Source organism: Tamandua tetradactyla, chromosome X (genome assembly GCF_023851605.1).
Source record: "Tamandua tetradactyla isolate mTamTet1 chromosome X, mTamTet1.pri, whole genome shotgun sequence".
Taxonomy (NCBI): domain Eukaryota; kingdom Metazoa; phylum Chordata; class Mammalia; order Pilosa; family Myrmecophagidae; genus Tamandua; species Tamandua tetradactyla.
Window position 1 is genome coordinate 98,991,420 of NC_135353.1, and position 22,004 is coordinate 99,013,423.

A 22,004-nucleotide genomic window follows, 5' to 3' on the forward strand; every position below is an offset into this window, starting at 1 on the left:
AAAAAAAAAAAAATCCTGTAAATAAAACTGGCAATGATTTTACATGTTTTTCAAAATTGAAATGGAAATACCCTATAGGTGGGCACAGCATCCTCAGAACAAGCAAGACAGCTTGCTCTGCTCAGTATTATCATAAGTGCATGGGGGGCAGGGAGGAGACAGAAGGGAAAAACACTAAGATATTCAGCAAAATATTAACCACAGGTGACCTTATGTGGAGGAGGAAAGTTTAAGAATAGTTTAAAAATACTTCTTTCTGCTCTTCGATATTTTCCAAATGTTCTCTAGTGAGCATGTCATACTCTTACAATACGAAAAACAAACTTTAAAATAAAAATAATTGTCTGCTGGGGGAGGGGGGCAGGGGGGGAAGGGAAGGGAAATTACAGCTCAAAGTAGGTCCAAGACACCCACTGAGGAAGAATTTGTGCTCAGGCCCTTAGGCTGTTCTAACTGCCCAGGGGGCCCACCAGCTGAGAAAGAAGAGAAGCCAGGTTGGCAGTCTCCTGATTTACAATTCAGTAGGCCTTAGAGGGTCTTTTGGAATAAGTTGACTTGAGGGCAAGGCAAACCTTAAGTTCAGCACGAGTCAGCCTTTCCTTCAGGAAACAGCTGTCCCACCCCACCCCCCACCATGTGCTAGCAAGGACCAGTCATAACCATAATAATAACAGCAATATGAGCACTGGAACATACCCCTTTTCACAAATCACTTTTGCTTATATTCTGTCACTAGCCACCCTGCTGGGTGGGTAGGTATCATTATCCCCACTTTATCAATTAGAAAACTGAGGCCACAATCTATGAAGTAACCTGCCCAAGAACACCCAGCTGTAAGTGGCAGAGCCGGCAAAGCAAACCCAGTTGGAACTGCAAGTTCCCTCATTTTTTCCACTGCCCCACATGGATGCCACTAGAATATTTTTAACCTGTGACTTTGGAGTAAACAACATTCTTATTGCTTCCAAAGTCCAAGCTGGACCGAGCCACACACTGCAACTTGACTCCCACCACACACCAACACTAATTAGTTGTGTGCATTTCAGCAAGTTACTGGAAGTTTCTGGATCTCAGTCTCCTTACCTGTAAAATGGGATGATTAATTCTCGCACTTCATGGGCTGTAGTGAGTGACTGATGAGTTATCAAGGATGGAAGCACTTTGAAAAGAATCTAAAGCACTATGCTCATGAGGGCCTGCCATGAAAATGGGTGGAGAAAAGAGAGCCTCTGAGGCAAACCCAGGGCTTCTATTTATCACAAGGGCCAGAGAGACCAAGAGAGATGTTTAGAATGTGTCTACAACTCCAGGATTAAGAAAAAAAATCATTTAAAAAAGAATATATATATATATATACACATACATACACACATGGATATGTTCATATTTGCACACAACATCTTTGGAAAGATACACACAAAAGTAGGATACCTTGATTGCCCCCAGGCAGGGAAACCTGGTAGGGGAACAAGAGAGACTTGCCCTATGTACCTTTTTGTATATTTTGATTTTTGAACCATGTGAATGTATTACCTAGTCAAAAAAAAGGTAAATAAATAAAATTTTTTTCAAAACTGACGGAAAAAACCCAAACCAGTTTACTTTTGAGAAGGGTGGTTCTGCCTCAGCTGTGTTCATTTGTGAGTTGTCACAGAGAGAACAGTATATGTCCAATTCTATATTTAAAAGACTTTCTAAGGCAGAAAGACTTCTTTATAAGAAAATTAAATATTGTCATTCAACCACCACAACAAAAAAGGATGAAAGAGGAGGAGGAGAAAAAAGAAAGCAGTGGCAAGAAAATAACCATCTAGACAAAACCTGATCTGACTTCTCTAAACCCCTACACAGAAAGTGTCCTGCAGATCCTCCTCCCCTGCCTTTTGCCAAGGACAGGTTCCCAAACCTCCTGCTCAGTGCTGGACCCAAAGCTGACCGGTAGCGCCTTGGCATGCAACATATGCACTTCACCATCAGACTGCCTGCGTTCAAGTCCCTACTCTGTCACTCACTAGCTGTGTGAGCTTTGGCCAAGTAACTCACCCTCACTGAGACTTAGCCTCATCTATCAAGTGGGGATAATATTGGCACCTACTTCATAGGGTGGTTTTGAAAGTTCAAAGAGGTAATGAAGAAAAGCACACAGTACAGTACATGTTAGATGTCAGTATTAGGCACTGTTCCTGCCCTAAGCACTCAGGAGGGTGCACATTTAGTCAGTTTCCTTGTTGTATCCCCAGGGCCTGGTGTAGTACCTGGCACACAGAAGTACCCAACGCATATTTATGGAATGGTTGAATGATGTAATAAGACAAAGCCTTATATTTTGGGTATTATAGGACACAGAGGAAAGGCAAACAAATCAGGAAGGATTCAAGGAGGCAGTGACTCTCAAGCTGAATCTTGGACCAGGCATGGTGGGGGTGCATTCCAGGCAAAGGGACTGGCATAAATAAAGGCAAGAAGGCATATGAAACTTGTGGGAAACTACAAGCAGTTCAGTGCTGTTGGAACACAGGATATTAGACAATACGCATTCAAGCAAAATCAAGTATAAAAAGACATTTTTGAGAAGATAGGGGACATTTGAACATGGACTAGGTGGTGTTAAGAAATTATCGAGAATTCTGTTAAGTGCAATAACAGCATGGAGACTTTATATATTTTTTAAATCCTCAAAGTGAAGTAGTTACAGTTGAAATAATATACCTGGGGTTTACTGATATATACCACAGGGTGCAGTGGGGCAGAGAACGTATTTTGAGCAGGGAAGGAGGGGCAGATAAATGAAATGAAATTTGCAAAATGTTGAGTATGTTTTAAAATTTCTATAATAAAAAGCTTATATGTACATATACACATTTATATTAGAGAGTGGCAGAAGGTGAAAAAAAAAAAAAAACCCAGAGACAAGCTCACAAAGGGCCTCCTGTCCTAGGTGAAGGAGGCTGAACTTGATCCAGCAGGTAGGAGAGCCATCAAAGAGTTTTAAGCCAAAAAGTGGCCTGATCAGATTTGCATTTCGAAAAGATCAATGCTGCGTGAAAAACTGAAATGAGAAGCCCGGTGAGATCCAGCTCCAAAGTGGTTGCCTATAAGAAGCCTCTATTTAGCTCAGGCAGAGCCCTAGCACCTTCCTCTGTCAGCCCAAAGTGCCTTGCTTCTTACCACTTATTTGGTACGTGTGTGTGTGTGTGTGTGTGTGTGTGTTTATATGAAAAGCCTTTTTTTTTTTTGCAATATATGATAGAGGTAAAACCATTCAAATATTAAAGAGAGTGGCTCCGGCATGACTCTACCCATCAGAGATAACCACTATCATTAGTTTAGTGTTTGGCTTTCCAGGCTTTTTTTTTTTCATTTATTCCATAAATATTTATTGAGCACCTACTAGGCATCATGCAATGTTGCAATGTGCCAATGTGTCCTTCTGTGGACAAAGATAACAATCCCCGTCCCCATGCGGCTGACATTTTATGTATATGACCATTTGAATTTTACATAAATGAAATCATACAGTTCTATAACCTGATTTTTTTCCACTTAATTATATACCCTGGACAACTTTCCATATCAATCCACAAAGAGCAAACATTCATTTTTTTTATTATGACATATTTCAGTCATACCAAAAAAGTATGGCACACTTGGTACCTTAATATGGCCACGTTCTATGGAGGCTTTATAATTTGCATCATCTTGTCCCCTACTGCTAGACATTCATTTTTCTTACATATAAAAACATGGCAGGGCAGTGCAAAGGTGGCTCAGTGGCAGAATTCTCGCCTGCCATGCCGGAGACCCAGGTTCACCTACTGGAGCCTGCCCATGAGAAAAAACAAAACAAAAAAAAAACACTGCAGTGAAGATCCTCTTACCGATATACCCTTGCATATTTGTTCTATTAGTTCATTGTGATGAATAAGAAGGGGAACCACTGCATCTAAAGGCATAGACACTAAAAATAAGACCAGAAAATGAGATGATGGATTTTGATTACCCAAGGTGTTGCCCCAATTCACAAGCCCACTAACGCTATGTGAATGGGGCTGCCTCCATTCCTCCTTAGAACTTCAACTTCGCCTGTCTAAGAGATGAAACATGATATTTCATTGTTGGATCTTTGCTTCTTTGATTTTCTTAGTGAGTCCTTCCCAGTTTCTGCAGGCCTAGCATTCATGGCTGGCACATAGTAAGATCTCAGTAAAAGTTGTAAGGTATCAAATGGAATGGTGGCGACTATAAACCCCTCCTGATTCTCTCAAGGGCTAAGGCAAGCTCTAGACAGCCAGCTGAATTCCAGCCTATCCTCCTAAACAAAGTCACCTAAATACCTCTTGAAAGTCCTCTTGGGAATCACCCTGTAGGTGATGTGGAGGGGATGGGTTTGTGTTGGTCGGAAATGGAGATGAAGTCAGAATAAGGGTGGGAATGAGAGTTGAAACTGCTTGGGGGTGGGGGGTGGGGTGGAAACATGATTAAACAGGTACATGGATGGAGAGAAACCACCAAAAATCATAGCTATATACTGGTGTGGGGGTGGAAACTATCATTTCTCAATGCCTCCTAAGTGCCCTGTACGCAGCTGGCGGGTATCACTAACTGCCCTCCAAGCTGTCTCTTCTGAAAGTACCCATCAGCCCCTCGGCATGCTCCTGAGGTAACCAGCTTAGAAGGCTGGAGGGAGGGGAAACTACCATCCTTCTAGCCTTATCCCCTCTGCCCACGAGGTATGGACTCTCCCTTACCACTCTCCGTCTGGCCTTCATTCATGTCTTCTTTTCTGAGGACTGTGGCATAAAATTTATCTTAGACTCCACTCCTGAGTCCATTTGGCTACTCTCTGATCCATATTACCTGTGACTCTTCTCTCTCCCACATTCAGAAGCCCAGACTCTCTGGTTCAACCATTCTTTCATTCAACAGATGCTTATGGATGGCTTGCTCCATGCCAGGCAGTGAACTAGGCATTGAGGATACAGAAATGAACAAAACATGAAAATCCTTACCCTCATGGTTGGCACATTATAGGAGGAGAAAAGGTTCATACATCTAAATGGTAGGTGGTGAAAACTGCTATGCAGAGAAATAAAGCAATGTAAGAGTTTAGACTGGCAGCATTACTATTTTGGAAAGAGTGCCCAGGGAAGGCCCACTTGAGGTGGTGGCATTGAGCAAAGACCTGAATGCAGTGAGGCAGCAAGCCATGTGGCTTTATCAGCAGGGGAGATTATTCCAGGCAGAAGGAATAGCAAACGTAGAGAGCGAGAGACAGGAACAACCTCGTCACATCTGAGAAACAGCAAAGGCCAGTGTGCCTGAAGCTGAGGGCATGAGGAAGAGCGTGGGAGGAAATGACTTTGGAGAAGGACCAGGTTCAGGAGGGAGGACTGGGACTCTTGAGGAAGCCTTGGGCTCACTTGCTGCCAGCGGGGGGTGGAGGGAGAAGGTCAAGGTAATGAACATGCTTTACTGAGTAACAAATTGTACCAGGCTCCAAGGATATCAGCCCACGTCACCTTCAGTGACCACAGGATCAAGGCTGAATTTCTTTCTTTCCTTACATTATAAAATGTTTGATTTGCAAAAGCACAAACTTTGAGAAACAATGCATTGCAAAATCTAAGAAGCTCCTTTATGGCTCCCTTAAGGCTGAATTTCTTAACGTGGCATCCAAGTCTGACACCTATGACCTCACAAACCTTGTTCTGCACCATTCTCCATCAATGCACTCACCTTTACAAATGTTGTCCTTGATGTATGGTGACTGTCGACCCTCAGAAGGCACCTCCTCTGCTTTTCCATCTCCCCCACTAGACTGAAAAATCCTTGAGGACCTGGCCCCACGTAGGCACTCAGCTCACATTTGTGGCCTGAATGGGTACATACGAACAACTGTGTAGGAATAACAGCCAGCCCTGAGCTCTCCCTGCTGGGTCGGGAGGCCCGATATCCCACACAGTCATATGTGACAATGGGGAAAGCAGGGCCAAAGAGGTGAAGTCAGGCTTGGAACTGGAACTCCCAGGGAGCAGGGGGTCAGGGAAGAGTAATTACTCACATGTGTACAGCACTTGAGAGTTTATAGCCACAGACGTTATCTCATTCAACTCTGGCACAGCCTCATGGGGTAGCTCTTCTTATTTTTCCCCACTTTATATCTAAGGAAACTGAGGCCTGAAGAGCTAAAGCCACCTGCCCAAAGTCACACAGCTAAGAAGTGGCAGCCTCAGGACTTGAACTAGGGGTCAGTCTCTCCCCATCAGACAAGGCCACACCTTGAGCTGGGTGGGAGGATGGTCAGTTGGGCCTGGACAGCCATATCTCCCCCCTCCCCCAACTTTTTCAATTCCTATTGCATTTCAGCTGATGGTAGCAAAAATTGGCATTTACTAATTCCCTCAGACCATTCAAGGCGAGGTAAGGCAGGCTGGGATTCAAGACAGTAGGGAATCATCCATCTTCAGAGATTCCAAAGGTAACACTTGGGAGAGGTTTGAAGAAAATGCAAGAGAAGTACTAAGAGAGGCCATGGGAACCCTCCTTCCCAGAGGAGCTCTTCAGAGCCAAGCCAAGCCCTGCTGGGCTTTCTGAGGGTCTGCCCTGCCCCTGGGAGAGGGCAGCTTCCTTCCCCATCCCTGCCAGCAGAAATCGCCTTTGAGAACTCTCTTGCGGGGGCCATACCTCCTTTCTAGCTGAAGGGATGGGCTCTGGGCCCAGATGGTTCTCGGCTGGCAGCAGCTGGGACCTCGCACCTGTTAGTCTAGCCCCCACCCCCCATCCCCCACTTCACAAACACATGCCCCCACCCAGCTCAGCGCTGCTTCCAGAGAGCTGGTCACTTACAACTGGGCTTCACCCCCACTGAGGGCCTTTTTTTTTTTTCTCGTTCAATTTATTTTCCTTTATTTTTTTTTCTTCCCAGACTCCCTTGCTTGCTTGCTCTCCCCATCTCATCTTTTTCTGTCTCTCCATTGAATACATTTATTTCTGCTCAATTTGTCTGTCTGTCTTTTATCCCTCTTACTCTAACCAGCTAGCAATACCGTGCTCTGTAGCAATACCTCCTCTGTAACAGTAAGAGGTTTCAGAAGAAACCTAACAGCTTCGGCACTTAGTATTGAGAAAAGGCCAGAACTTTAGGGTGGGGGCAGGGGAAAAGCTAGAAAATGGGAAAGGGAGGTTGAACAAGGCAGGACTGGATTCAGATTTCCCATTGCTAGCTGAGTGACCAACAAGGTCACCTCGCCTCTACTTCCCTGAGCCTTCTTTCTTCATCTGTGAAATGGGAGTGATAATAATAGAGACAACTTCACATGGGGTGAGGAAGGGACATGAGAATCAACCTCTGCTCATAGATGGGAAAGGCCTTTATAAACTATAAGGGGCAGGTCTGCGGTAAGCATTACTTAGGGAAGCAGTGAGGCCCAGGGGTCACTAGCAGAGGCTCTGGGGCAAATCTATCTGGTTCCGATCCTCAGTTGAAAATGCACAAGTTGTATAACCTTAGGCAAACTGCCTCACATCTCTGCACCTCAATTTCCCTATCAGTAAAATAGGGAGGTGGTAATAGCACCTGCCCAACACTTCAGGCTGTCATGGAGATTAGTGAGAGAATAAGTATGGAGCAGCAAGAACAGTCAGGGTCTGTGGCATAACAAATGCTCATGAAACATTACCATGGATATTATTACTCAGAGGAATAAAATTCCCCCAAGGTGTTGATCTCAGGGGCACTGGGCCACTGCAGGAATCTGGGTCATGCAGTGAGGCAGATTCATCCCTTCTGTCTCCAGATATGGTCGTGCAAGTTGTGCCCTGTGCAGGGGTGCCTGCAATTTAGCTTGTACTGAATTGTACCCTGGTGTGAGAGTTCCCAATTGGTCCTCCCAGAGGGAGCACCTTCTTATGATCGGCACAAGTACTGTATGTGTTCACTGAGGTGCTATCTCTATTTCTAGGCTGGAGAGGGACCTTTAGGTAGTCAGGCCTGTGGTCCTCTCTGCTTGATTGGCAGCAGGGCCTCCACCTTGACCCCCAGAGATAAGCTAGAATCTCAATCCTTCTCCAGCTCTGATTGCTGATCTCCAGGGGGATACGGGTCTGTGGCCATGGAATCAGTGGAAATATTTTCAGTTCCCTGGGTTGTGCATGTAACGTGAATCCTAACCGTGTTCACCCAGCCATGTTGGTCCAAGCCAGCCACCAGACCCAGAGTTAAGTAAGGGCCAAGAGAGGCAAAAGTGGTGAGTGGTCCACACTGGGAGACCTAAACTGGAGTCTATGAATGGACGAAGAGTAGAAATTTGAAGCCTCAGATGCAATGGGACTGGGAAGCTTGGAGGCCAGGAGGCAGGGCCTCAGAGCCCAAGAGAGACCAGTGCAGGGGAAGGGGGTGAGATGAGATTGAGGGCCAAGCGGCTGTCACGGTTTCCGCCTAATGCTTCCAGAGCAGAGTCAGACTAAAATGGCCTCACCTTTTTAAAGATGACATTGAGCTGAGAGACACGGTGCTGGCCTAAGGGTGGCAGGTGGCAGAAAAGGGAGAGTGAACAAGAGTCTGAAGATTCTAGTTCTAGAAGCTGAGATGAAAACAGGGAAGGCCTGGCCTGCTGGAGGCCAAGCCAAACTGTATTTAGCAAAGTGAGATGAGGCCCCCCGTCACTCTCTAATATGGAGAAATTTATGAACTGAGATCCCCCTCACACTGCCCTTTAGGGATCTGAAGTATGGCATCCATAATTGTGCTGGGCTAGAGGCGATGGGGAGGGGAAAGGAAGTGAGGGCTTCAGGGAAAAGCCAGCATGCTCCCCTCCTCAAACCTGTGTTCCCACCCCCACCTCCTAACCCCCACCCCCCTCCCCTCTCTGTACCGGTGGAGAGAGGTAGGGGAAAGTTCCCCACAATTTGGCCAAAAGTCATACTGCCGATTGCTCTTTTTTTGTTTTTTTTCCAATTGCTCTTTTTGACACAACTTCACACTTTCTTTCCAGTCCTATATTCCTGGCTGTGTGCAAGCAATTTCCACTTCGATGTTCTGCCAACAGCTTAAACTAAACATGCTTAACGCAGAGTTTCTCTTCCCCCACAAAACTTCCCACCTTCCCGAGGCCTCCAGCTTCATTGCTGACACCCCGAACAGCCTAGGACCAGGCCTGCTGGGCTACTCCTCTTTCTCCCCTATGTCATCACCTCTCACTGATTCTGCCTTTGAACCCTGTGCTTTTCCCTGGGTAACAGCTTTCAGAGTCATCTTTGCCATCCCCCAGGGTGCGCCCCACTTCCACCCTGCACTTCATCCCTGGACATTCCTGCCACAGCCCCTAACTGGGCTCTCCCCTCAGGGTCTCTTCCTTCAAACTGAGCCGTGCATTCAGTCTGGTCACACACACTGACCACTGACCACAGTAAGTGTTGTAGAGCATCTATACTGGAAGAAAGAAAAACATAGCTGTGGATAACAGAGGAACAGGTAGCACAGACCAGAGGGTTTGGCCTTAGGAATATGTCAGAGCTGGGTGTGAATTTCAGCTCGACCATGCGCTTACATTGCTTCTCTGTGCTTCAGTGCCCTCCTGTCTAAAAATGGGGATGATAGGGTTGACTTCCTCAGGTTCTCGTGAAGTTACATGTACAGGTAGCACAGAGAAGAGGCATACACCGAATGACATCCTCGAGGGCCCTAGTATCACCTATTACCACTGAGCAAAGACATGAAGACATCCCCTAAGGATGTAAGAGGTGTAGCGGCCAGAGCCTTTTGTCTATTTACAGTTTTCCCGTTATGTATACATGAGAGGAAATCAAGTAGGGATTCAGTTCAATGGGACCCAACTTCTTGACCCTTTCCAAACTTTCCCCACCTCTAAGGCTCGAACCTTCGAAGTGGATTGGGATGCCCAAGGATGCCATTTTCTCTCTCTGCTCCCTTCTGTTTTCTACTTTTCAAGGCCCCTTCCCCAAGTCATGGATCTTTTCTTCTCCTTTACCTTCTCTTCCTCCTCCTTTCCTTTTCTTTCTTTCTTTTTTAACACAGGAGCAGAAGCCAGTGCCTGTCCAAGTCCGCTGGCCTAGAGCAGAGGAATGCAGCCGCTCCCTCCACACAGGGCGGCCAGGCCCAGGCGGTGCTTGCTCAGGCTGGCAGCGGCCAGCACCGGGGAGGCTCCGGCACCTTGCTCCGAGGGGCTGGAAAGCACTACAGACGTTAGCTCATCACTTTCTGGCAGGGACCAACCCATCTGCTGTTCTCACTAGCATCTTCCAGATGGGGAAATGGAGGCACAGGGACACTCAGCCTGGTTGCAGACTCACAGGGTCCCAAGGGGGCTTCTGAGCAGGGTCTCCAGATGGGAAGAGGGGAGAAGGACCACTTGTACGTCCCCCAACAGACCTCTGTTCCTTAAAACTGAAAGAAGGAGGGAAGGACACAGGAAAGGAGAATTGTGGTACAGGCTGCTGTTTCTGAATGGGACACAGTAGAAGACTGTCTCCTTGTGCCCCCACCCATGAAGGGGGCTCCCAAATGGCTACAGCTTCACTCAACACCCCATTAGGAATGGTTCACCCATCTTACTGAGAAGATGCTTGTGGGACATATTACCTCTGGAGTGAGACACAGCTGCGATGAAGTCTGCATAGTCAGACACCAAAGGGTTAACTGGGATTCAGTGGGGTTGATTATTATGTTTTCTTCCTGGTGCTTTTCTGTAGTTTCCAAATTCTGTGCAGTGAGCAATTACTACATTTATAATCAGATAAAATGTTAATTATTTTTAATTATTAAAAAGAAGCAGCACTAAATAAATGGAATGGAAAAAAAAAACAAAGCAGCAGCAGCAGCAACTGGGATTTGGTGAAGCACCCTGGGCTCAGCGGGAGGACACTTAGGTCAAGCCCATTCTCTCATTTCCCAGGTGTGTGACCTAGGGCAAGTTACCTCACCTCTTTGAATCTCAGTTTTCTATAAACTGGAGATTACCGACCCCACAGGGTTGGCATAGGACTAAAAGAGATAATACATAAAAAATATGTATTATGGAAATTTTCAAGTAGGTACACAAGTACAGAAAACAGTATAATGAGGCCCCATTATCAATCCAGTCATCTTATTTCATCTCTATCCCCACCCACTTTCCCCCTATCCCCACTGGAATATTCTAAAGCAAATCCCAGACATGTCTTTTCTTCCATAAATACTTCAGTATTGAAAGGGTTTTTAATTTTTTTCACATTATAAACATAATTCATAACTGCAGAAAAATTGGAAAATGAAGAAATGATATATAAAGGAGAAAACAAAAATCACCCATAATCCTCCCCCACCCAGAGATAACCACATTTTAGAGTACTCTATTATTTTTTTCTATGCACACATGCATTTTTTTAACAAAAGAGGGATCATACTGTATATCCCATTTTAAGCATAATTTTATATTAACTATAAAATAAAATAACATCACAGAAAAATAAAGAGGAAAAAGTTACCCATAATCCTTTACCACCTAATACAAAAACTTAATATTTTAGTATATTTTCTCACTATTTACATGTGTACTTTATCACAAGTGGGATTGTACTGATTATATACTTTTCAAATTATGAATCTGCTTTCATTGTAAGAATAATATAGTCATATTGCAGAAAAATATCACTCATAATTCCACTACTTAGCCTCAATCACTGTTAACTTTTTGGTGTATTTAGTTCCAATATTTTTTTAATGCACATATAATTTCAACAAAAATGGGAACACACTATCTATACAGTTTATTATTAATTATAAATATGTACTTAATTATAAGAATAATAATATTGCATAGCATGGAGGAAAAAAAAAACACTCATAATCCTATCACCCTATGGGCACCATTATCATTTTGGCCTTTTCCTGCCCATTGCTTCACACACATATTGAAACATAGCTGGAAACATAGTGTGTATTTAATTTTACACCTGTTCTGCCCTTTGCCACTTGGCATCATATATATGCAACTTTGTACCTAGCATTTTTTAAATTTAATATTTTGTTGTGGACGTTTTCCCATGAATAAAAGGTTTTGAAATCAGGATGATTTTATTTTTGTGTCAGTTTACCAATGGATACTCCCTTAGGCTGGACATTGAGAATGCTTTCCTATTTCTACACTATTGTAAACAACTGTGCTCCAAACATTCTTGAACAAAGACTTATGCTTTTTAACTTTTCTGCACACATATTGAATATATGTTTCTGGAGACCCCTCTGTAAATTTACAGGCTGTTAGTGATGATCTTCTATTGGTCCCGAACTTAACTCCTGTCATATGACTCAAGGAACCTTTGGTTCTGGAGGGTAGGATTTTGAGAACAAATCCACATTTTCCTCTCTTTCTCCTTCCTGAGTTTATAGACCTTCTACATCCACGCTCAGCCTGGTTTTTAAACTAATCAGTCAGCAAGTATCGAACCCAGAGTGTTGAGCTGAGGTGTGCTAGGAGAGAAGAATCACAATATAATAACAATCAGCATTTATTGAGCATTTACTACACAGCCAGCACTGGCAGAGCTAAGCCTTACCTTCAACACTTACAACAATCCCACAGAGCAGGTACTATTATTACCACCACCCCACACCCACCCCCTTTAACAGATGGGAAAACTGAAGCCCAGAGAATGAACCCACACAGCCTAAGAGACCACAGATAGTGAAAGGCAGAGCTAGGATTTAAACCCAGCCCAAATGACCCCCGAACCTATACTTATAACCACCACTCAAGAGGGCCTGCTTACCCTCCCAGGCAGTATGTGGTGTAGGGGCCAGAGAAAGGGCTTGCCGTCAGCTTCACCTGGGTTCACCTCCCCCACCCCCACCCCAAGTCATTGCTACCTGAACTTGGGCAAATCTGCTACTTGGGTAAATCCTACCTCACAGGGCTATCATGGAAATTAAATGAGGGGACGGCTGGTGCACGGAAGTCTCTTGTTGAGTGGCTGTCCCTGTCCTCTCCTTGGTTGGAGAGCTAGTAGTCAAGTTATCAAGTTGAAGATAAGAGTTCACAGGAGAGCTCTGAGTTTGGCAGAAGCAGACTGGGAAAGTCAGTGATCCAGGGGATATTTGCAGAGAAATGCAAAAGTCTCCTTTGCTCCTTCCCCGCCTCTGCAAGGAAACTTCTCACCCACCTCCCCCAAAAGGAAAGGGTATAGCTTTTGTACTCCAAAGCTGAGTGCTTGAAGCACCTCTCTTTCCTGCTCCCCAGGAGGTGGGCAATGGAAATGACAGGAAGTCACCAGTGGGGAGGCCCTTTTTGGCATGTGGGTACAGAGAAGTGTGACGGAGAGCACTCCTTTTTCTGCCCTTCAATGGTCCGGATGGGGGAGGGGGCTGGCTATTGAGCAACTGCTCCGGAGACACTCCAGAAGCTGAGAAGAACATATGCCTCTTTCTAACAATTGGCCTGGGAGTCATCCAATAGATGGAGGACGGATTTTTACCTCAAGGATCTGGAGCCTGCAGGGGAGTCGCTACCACAGCACTTTCAAAGGTTCTTGAGCAGGGAGGGAAGGGAGGTCGAGGGCGGCGGGGTGAGGCGGAGGTGGGGGGTGGGAGGAGGGTCCAAATTAGCAACACAGTTGGGAAGCCAAGGGCCATTCCTTCTCCACCATAAAGTTTTTCTCGGAAACACACCCCTCGTTCCCACAGGCAAGCACGCAGAGGACTTGAGTGTGTACTTCACATGCAAACCTGTACAATCCCGACAGATCTCGCCTTTAATCAGAGGGAAATTGGACACGACCCACGGTCTTAAGGCAAAGTGAGAAAGTGCCGCGGTGCTGCGTGGGATGTGATTGCTACCTCGGTTTGTGTTTGGGGCAGGATGGGGGACGTTGGGAAGGAGTGGAGGCGCACAAGACAACTTTCTGGACTGGAGAATGGGTTTACCTGGCGTCCAGAACTTTCACCCCAGCTTCCTCCGTGTGCCAAGGAAGGGCCCTGATTCGTTCCTCCGTTTGCTCCCCAACTTTCTGTCAGTAAGCTAGTCAGTGCGTCTACAAACAAAACTTTTGTTTGTTAGAAGTGCAAATGCAGGGCATTCAAAAAAAAATGAAAGAAAAACAAGTACACACACAAAAAGACCTTCAGGTCTTCAAATCCAGTTAAGAAGACAGAACACATATATAGCGAAAATGACTTCATGAGGTTCCCCCCTCCACCATTTTTAACATCAGGACTTTTAATTAAGAGCTCGTTTTATAAACGGTGTAAACCGACCAGCTGTTGCTGAAAGGGGGCAAAAAGAGAGTTTGATAAAGGGATAATCTTGGTGGCCTTCCTGCAAGGGTTGAGATGGGAGCTTGTTTTAACCACAAGGAACACAAATTGAGATGAGGGAGAAAACCCAGACCTCTTTCCCGGAAAGATTAGTAAAATAACATCCCACCCGAGAAAGATGTACTCCAAACTCAAATTGTTGCTCTTGCTAGATGGGGATGATTATATCATCATAATAAAGTGACCTGGCATCGTGGGAAGGCAGGAGGAATCCCTGCGAGCCCGGGGGCAAGCTCTTCCTACCCTGCTGCCTGTTCTTGACTTTTCGGCGAGCCTGGTGAGCTGCACCTGGCCCCGCGGTCCCGGAGGGCAAGCATTTCTCCGCGCGGCATCCCGCCAGCCTCCTTCCGCCCTGAGTGACCACAGGAGAGCAACCCTCAGACCCAACCCCGGCTCAAGTCCCCGGGGGAAGCCAGCGTGTGGCCTTGGCTGGAATCAAGCGACTTTAGGGGAAAGGGACCCCGGCCCCTGCCCTTCAACCAGGGAGATGGTGTCGCCCAAAGAGGGCAGACTGACTCCGGGAAAGCCCTGCTGAAAGTCTGGACCCTGCCCCGCGGACCCAGGCCCGTGTACATGCCCCTCCTCCGAGTCATTCCCTGATCCCACAGCTCTCTCCCCCACCCCGCCGCTCAACCCCCCAAACCCGCCCGAAGCCCGCTCCGGCCACCAGCTAGATTTAGGTCAGAAAACAGACACTAACAGCTCTCCCTCGCCTCAGTGACATTACTAAGTGGAATTTATTGGGCAAGTCCATCCAGGGCGGTGGGGAGAGCCCAGGTCCTGGGCCCCGGCCCCCGCTAGCTTTAGGAGTACAGGCGCCTGTCGGGGTTCCGAGTGCCCACTGCCTGGGCCCGCCAGCCCCACCCTGGGAGCCGCGGCAGGTACCCGGGGCCGCATGACCCGCGGGGCCGCGCGGACTCCGTTCCCCAGCCGGCCCTTCGCTTTCACACGATCCGCGGTGACTGCACCAGCTCGAGCGCCTTTAAAGGGCCACACACGCCAGCCACCGCTATAAAATGTTCCTGGCGGCACAGCTGCAGAAGGGGCATCGCTGAGCCGCGAAGAGGCTCACTCCGCCTGGCCGCCCGCCCGCAGCCCGCCGGCTAGGGGCCGTTCCCAGCGAGGAGGAAGAGGGCCGAAGAAGGCGCAGCACTCGCTCAGGCCCTCCGTGAGTATCCAGTTCAGATTTTGCCACTAACTCGCCCACGAGCCAGGACATGTGCTAATAAAGCCTTGAGCCGGTTATAAAGACGTGGAAATTGGGGGAAGAAAAAAAAGGGAGGGAGAGAGGGTCTGTCCTTCCTGGGATTCCTAGCCGAGGCCAGCTTGCTGCCGTGTGCGTGTGCGTCAGGGCTCTCCGGGCGGCGATGGGGGCTTGAGAGCCGGGTTCCCCGCGCCGAGAAGGGAGCGCTGTGACCGCCACCACCACCACCCCGGAGTCCGGCGCCGAAGCTGCGAGCGGGCACGGGCGCGGACCCGGGCTGCTAGGCTCCGCTCTGTGCAGTGTGGCGGCGGCACGGCGGTGCGGGCTTTACCCAGGCGTCCGGGTTTCGGGTGGCCACCAGCGCGTCCGCGGGCACCGAGTACGACCGGCTGGCGGCTGCGTGCGTGCCAGGGGCTGGGGGCTCCGCCGCTTCGCCCGCGGCTCACCGGGCTCCGCGCTTCCCTCTTTCCAGGGCTGGCGGCTTCGCAGAGGTAAGCTGGGCCGCAGGGCAGGGCGCTGGGCAGGGCAGCGGGGCCGGGGACTCCAGCAGAGCCGGCACTGGGAGCAGGCGGTGGCCCAGCGGGAGGTTCTGGGGGACTTGTTTTCTGTTTGAAAGCTGCTCTGCTGGGGGCGGAGGGACCGCTGCCTCTGGCCCGCCAGCCCTGCGGGGTGTCCGCTTCGCTAGGGAAGACGGCAGCACCTATTCTCCCCGCGCCCGCGCTTTCTCCAGCTTGGCTTCCACTGACTTTGCTTAATCGCCAGGACAGCATCTGGATGCTGTGGCTTCGGGGCTGCACAAAGCTCAGGTCTCCCTTGGGGGCTGGAGGCAAAAAGGGCTTTTAGGGCCGAGTTCAGTGGAATTGTGGGCTGGAAGTTAGAGAATTTGGGCAACTTGCCTCTCCTACCCAGTCGACCGCCGCTCCTCATTCCCCCCCACGCCCACACACACGCACGCACACACACCCCCCCACGCACACACCCCTCTCCCTATAAACAACGAACGCAGGACCAGGCAGAGCGCAGAGTCCCTGCCTCGTGAAGCGTCGGACTCAGAGTCAGACCGACCTGGCTGCGAATCCCGGCTCCGCCACTTTCGAGCGCTGTGACCTTGGGCAAGTTACCGCACCTCTCCGTGCTTCTCTCACTCTTCTCTTAGGAGACGCCTAGTACAAACCTCGGGAAATTAGCTAGGGTTAGACTTGGCCTGGGGTCGTGTCGGATGCTCGGTGGGTACTCAGTAAGTGTTGGTGAAGCGCAGGAGTGGCCATCGCGGGTGTGGGACTGCGCCCCCGCACGCGGGAACACCGCGGGGCCCCAAACTTGCCGCCGAGGCAGAGACCCCCGCGCCAGTCCCCGCCTGGCGATACCGTCTCTACGATCGGTTCCTGGTACAGCACTTGTGGGAACAGACGCTCGAGGGCCCTGGTGGCCTGGGTACTCGCGCCCACCTTGCAGGGATGCTCCCAGCCGCCCTCAGCCCTGGCGGCTCCACCTGGGATGCGGCGAGCAGGGCAGCTGAGCTGTCCGCAAACAACAGGCCTTTAGTTTTCAGGTGGCGAAACTGACTGGTCTTGTTAGAGCGCGTCCAAGCCAAGCCGCAGTGCTGTTTGGATTTTAAAATTTCTCCTTCTGAGTGAGAAAATTGCAATCGAGATGGAGCGAACCGGTTGGTGCCATTTTAACTTTTGGTCCCCCAGCAGGTTAAAGGCGCGGCACCCCCCTAACTGCCTCTCCCTTCTCTGTCCTTTTCCCCTCCCCCATCTAGGCGGGAGGGGTTGCCGGCCCTTGGGTAGGTCCGAAGCTAAGGGCGGGCGGCGGGACCGGGAACTGGTGGCCAGGGGCCGCGAGGGACCAACCGGTGAGGCACTTGTTGCTCTGATTTTCCCAGCCGCCTCTCGCAGCCGTTTCGCAGCGGTCAGCTCGCGGTTGGGACGTTTCCACACAGCTAAGTTTTGCTCTAGATTGGGCTGGGACGGGGTGGGGGTGGGGATGTGGGGTGGGAAGCGGACACAAAATCGGGTAAACAGAGCCAAGGATTCTGATCGAAAGAAGATTGCCTCTGCAGACAGATTCACCAACACTTACTGAGCGCCTACGGAGTACAAGCTCCGACCCGGGGTAAGGGTCGGTTGACGGTGTGGGAGGAGGGGGTGGACGGTGAGAGAGGCCACAGATCTGAATGGAGACAGGGTCTCGCGTAGGGGAGCTCGCAGCCTGAGGGGGGAGATCTGGTAAAATGGTCTTCCCCACGAACTGATACCAGAATAGAGGTACTTTTTTCTGGTTTCTCTCCTTTTTTCTCCTCTGTTTCTTGTTGTTGTTGTTGTTGTACATGCGAGTACCAGGAGGCATAGTGGAGAGGGAAGATTGGCTCGGAACGGGAATGGATGGGCAAGGACCCCCAGTCATTTCTCTGAGGACATAAAAATTGTTTCATACTGAAGGTGCTAGGGCTCTGAAGAGGACATGGATTAGAAGGAGGGAGGTAGCTTTCACTGGCTTGAAATATTCTAGGGTTGCCTCAGAGAAGAAATGGGGCTCAATCAAGCAGCGGATGGGATGCAGCAACTGATTTTTTTTTCCTGTTTTCTTCCGTTTTTCTTTCCTTCGCTGTCTTTTTCTTGTTTGCCTACCCCGCCCCCACAACACACACGCGCATGCACACACGGTACAGGCATAAACAAAATGTGTATATCCAAACAAGGGAATAGTATTTGGCTGTAAAAAGAATGAAGTTCTGATACCTGCTACAACATGGATGCACCTTGACAGCATTATGCTAAGTGAAAGAAGCTAAACAGAAAAGGACAAATATTACATGATTTCACCTATATGAAATATCTAGAATGAGCAAATTCAGAGACAGAAAGTATCTTGGAGATAAACAGGAACTGGGGGTGGGAGGTGGGAAATTATTGCTTAATGGATAGGGTTTCTGTTTGAGGTGAAAAAAAATTTCAGGAATGGATAGTGGTGAAGGAAGCACAACTAGTAAATATAATGAATGCCAGTGAATACTACACTTAAAATTGTTAAAATGGCAAATTTTGTTATATATATATTACCACAATAAATAAATAAGTAAAAGATGATACAGACAGAGGTAGTGAATGGCTACTTTCTAGAACTGTCTGCACAGATTCATAATGACTACTTGGCCTAGGAGGGTGTCAGGGAGAATTCAAGCATCACTGGAAAGATTAAGGACTCTTTTTAAGGTCCTTAAAATCCTTTGGGCCACCAGGTATTCATAATATGAAATTCTATATTTCTAAATGACTAGGAACACTAATGTATGTGGTGGTTTTATTTATTTTTTAACTAAGTTCTAGGAAAATACCTTTTTATTTTCTGGTTTGGGGGTGTTCCTTTTCCCTCATCCTCTTCTCCTTTGGCACCTGAGACCTTTCTTCTGAAACCATTTGAATCATTCCAAGTGTGATGATGACTTGGCCAGTGGTCAGATGAAGCCCATGGACATAAGAATGCTCAATACTGGTCCCAGAACTACTGCTACCTGACTGGAAAGCCATTGAATTCTATGTCTGTTTTTGCTCCTGGAAGTATTATGCCCCATCTGTCACAAAGAGATTAATGTAGTTGGGCTCAGAGCTCTGGGAATGATGTTCTGGGAAAGCCTAAGCCTGGAGTAGCCTTGGAGGGACCTTGAGGTATGGAGGAAATTGAGGCATCACCAGCTGCTCTCTGACTCTGGCTACCTCCAGGTCCCAGACTTCCTTGATCAGCCCAGCTTCTCTCACATACATGTCCCAAAGGGGGTCTTTGAGGCCAACCATGACATTTGCTTTTGGGACTTGTTCCTTTCCTCTCTTGTGCCACCACCTCTGGCCTTCTAGTCAATCGTGCTCTAACTGGAACAGTGCTCCTTTCACTCAGGGACATTCCTGCCCTCAGTACCAGGAGGAGCACCATCTTTATCACCACCACCCCCCACACACACACACACAAACACACACACCTTGGGTCTCTGAAATCACTTGCATGAGAAACACTCATGTACCTCCCCTCCTGGCAATGTAGGGTTGAATAGAGCACCTTTCCCACCTCAGGCAAAAGTTCCAATTTGATTCTCCCTCTACACGTGTGGTCTCTGGTCTTGGGTCTAACCGTGTCACCATCTTTGCCTTGTAGCTATATGGAGTTTCCCTGCTTTGAGCTTCGAGAGTGCTTTCTTGTTCAGTGAAACCTTTTGCCCTTATCACTTCTTCTCCCTCACATACAGCACAACAGCTCCAGCTGGCAGCATCACCTCCTACCAATTTATCCAATTTCTGCCAAGGCTCTGAAATGCCAACTATGTCGAGGCCTGCACTTGATGTCAAGGGTGGCACCTCACCTGTGAAGGAGGTAACTTTTGCCATTTTACAGATGAAGACACTGAGGCATCGAAAGACTAACTTCCATGGGATCATGTGCCAAGCCCTCCTAGGTGTGGTATCTAGTTTCTCAGCAGAGAGAAGGCAACACAGCCTTTTCTGGGGTCAAGAGAATACCTTCTCCCTAAATGTGATTATGTTGAGCCCTCCAAGAGTGTTGAAAGATGGCAGGAAAGCGAGGAGAGAAGTAGAATTGGAAAAAGACCATTTTATTGAAAATACTAAAGTAAGGTTGAGAAGAGGAACCATGAGATGCCCATCATTCTGTAGAGTAATGAGGCGGAAGTCAGAGGGAGGGAGATGAAAGTAGCAAACCCACTCGGGATGGCAGGTGCCCCCAGCACTAGAACTTGGGTATGAGTTCAGTGCTGAGGTGTGGTAACAAGAGGACGCTCAAGCTGAGAGTCCAACTTTCCAGGGGAGGGGACCCTCTGGGCCTAAATGAAGTATTCATAGGAGCCTTCTGGGACTGATGAATGGCGAGGGACAAGCCAGGGACAGGTGTACAATGGCTTGATTTTCTCTGTCTTCTAGGATGCCAATCAAGAGATGAGCTCTCTGGCCTACGCTAACCTGGGGGTGAAAGATCGCAAAGCAGTGGCCATTCTGCACTACCCTGGGGTAGCCTCAAATGGAACCAAGGCTAGTGGGGCTCCCACTAGTTCCTCGGGATCTCCTTCTCCAATAAGCTCTCCTACTGCCACCCCTCCCACTAAACCCCCACCCTTCAACCTGCACCCTGCCCCTCACCTGCTGGCCAGTATGCAGCTGCAGAAACTTAATAGCCAGTATCATGGGATGGCCGCCACTGTTCCCGGCCAACCTGGGGAGGTAGGGTCCCTGCCAAACTGGAGCTTTGGGGCTCAGGCGGGAGGGGCGGGATTACTTTCTCCCTCCACTGGTGCCCAGAGCCCTGCTATCATCGATTCGGATCCAGTGGATGAGGAGGTGCTGATGTCACTGGTGGTGGAATTGGGACTGGACCGAGCCAATGAGCTTCCAGAGCTGTGGCTGGGGCAGAATGAGTTTGACTTCACCGCGGACTTTCCGTCTGGCTGCTGATGCCAAGTGTCCCTAAAGATGGAGGAATAAAGCCACCAATTCTGCTGTAAATAAAAAATAAAAGTTACTTAAACAGTAATGGGCAGACTGGAGTTGTTCTTCACAGAAATCTAAAGGTATGTAGTGTGTCTGGATTGTGAGGCTCATGGAGTTGGAGGTGGATAGCTGGGAAAGAGCTGGAGGGGATGCAAGGAGTGGGAAGGACAGGAGTAGGTTGCTCACTGATTCCTACTGCACCTCCGCAGCCCTGCTTCCGGCAGCTGCTGCCACTACCCTTATCTCCTCGGGAGTTCAAGTACCTAGCCCCCACCCACCTCATCATCCTAAGATTACAGAATGCTGTCTTATTTGAGGTTGAATTCAGGGACTGGTTGTGCGGGGGGTGGGGGGGGCGGGAGGGGGCAGTATTCTTGGAAGACAGACTTGTCAAGACCCTTCTGCAGCCTCTTCGCCACTTGCACATCCAAGTCTAAAGGGGTTGCCTTGACTCCCTGGTACACACTTCCATGCTAAAGGCCGCTACTCTCCAGCCCCAATCCGATTGACCCCTGAAAGCCATTCCTTGGCCATTCTGCCAATGGGCAATAAACAGGGCGTAAAAAATATCCTATGACCCTGGAGCAACACATTTCTCTGGAGAATTGTAAAAGCTATAGACCCCCATGGATAAGCTGGGATTCTAGGTGCCTTGCTCAAGTTGCTCAGCAAGTTACTCAATTCCTCCAAGCTGGCCTGAGGCACCCTGTTGTGGTCTGAGTGTCCCTTAATTCCTACCTCCCTTACCCGCCCTGTATGGGGGAGGGGCATCCTGTTTGCTTTGTGCGGGTCTCTCCACCTTGCAGGTACAGATCAGGACTGGGCTTCTTAAGTACAACACTTAAGGCTCTAGCCATTGCCCTTATAATACCTGCTGAGGAAGGAGAGCATGCCAAGTGACAAGATAGCAGCGCTGAACTGGATCTTGGCATTGTGGGGCTCCAAAGCAGCCCCTTCCTCATGTTGACACAACACAAGGGTCTTGAAACTCCTCTGT

General features: G+C 48.5%; 1 protein-coding gene across 3 annotated transcripts; it reads left to right on the plus strand.

Moving 5' to 3' along the window:
• The first annotated feature begins 15,342 nt into the window (after nucleotides 1–15,342).
• On the plus strand, nucleotides 15,343–21,050 carry CITED1 (Cbp/p300 interacting transactivator with Glu/Asp rich carboxy-terminal domain 1). 3 transcript variants are annotated; one of them, XM_077144903.1, is made up of 3 exons: nucleotides 15,343–15,476; nucleotides 19,756–19,880; nucleotides 20,444–21,050. In XM_077144903.1, the coding sequence occupies exons 2-3, from the start codon at nucleotides 19,821–19,823 to the stop codon at nucleotides 20,969–20,971; spliced, it is 588 nt and encodes a 195-aa protein (XP_077001018.1). In that variant the 5' UTR covers nucleotides 15,343–15,476; nucleotides 19,756–19,820; the 3' UTR covers nucleotides 20,972–21,050. The 3 variants fall into 3 exon arrangements, with proteins under 3 accessions (XP_077001018.1, XP_077001017.1, XP_077001016.1); XM_077144902.1 differs by lacking the exon at nucleotides 15,343–15,476 and adding an exon at nucleotides 16,491–16,624; XM_077144901.1 differs by lacking the exon at nucleotides 15,343–15,476 and adding an exon at nucleotides 17,058–17,178.
• Nucleotides 21,051–22,004: the final 954 nt, after the last annotated feature.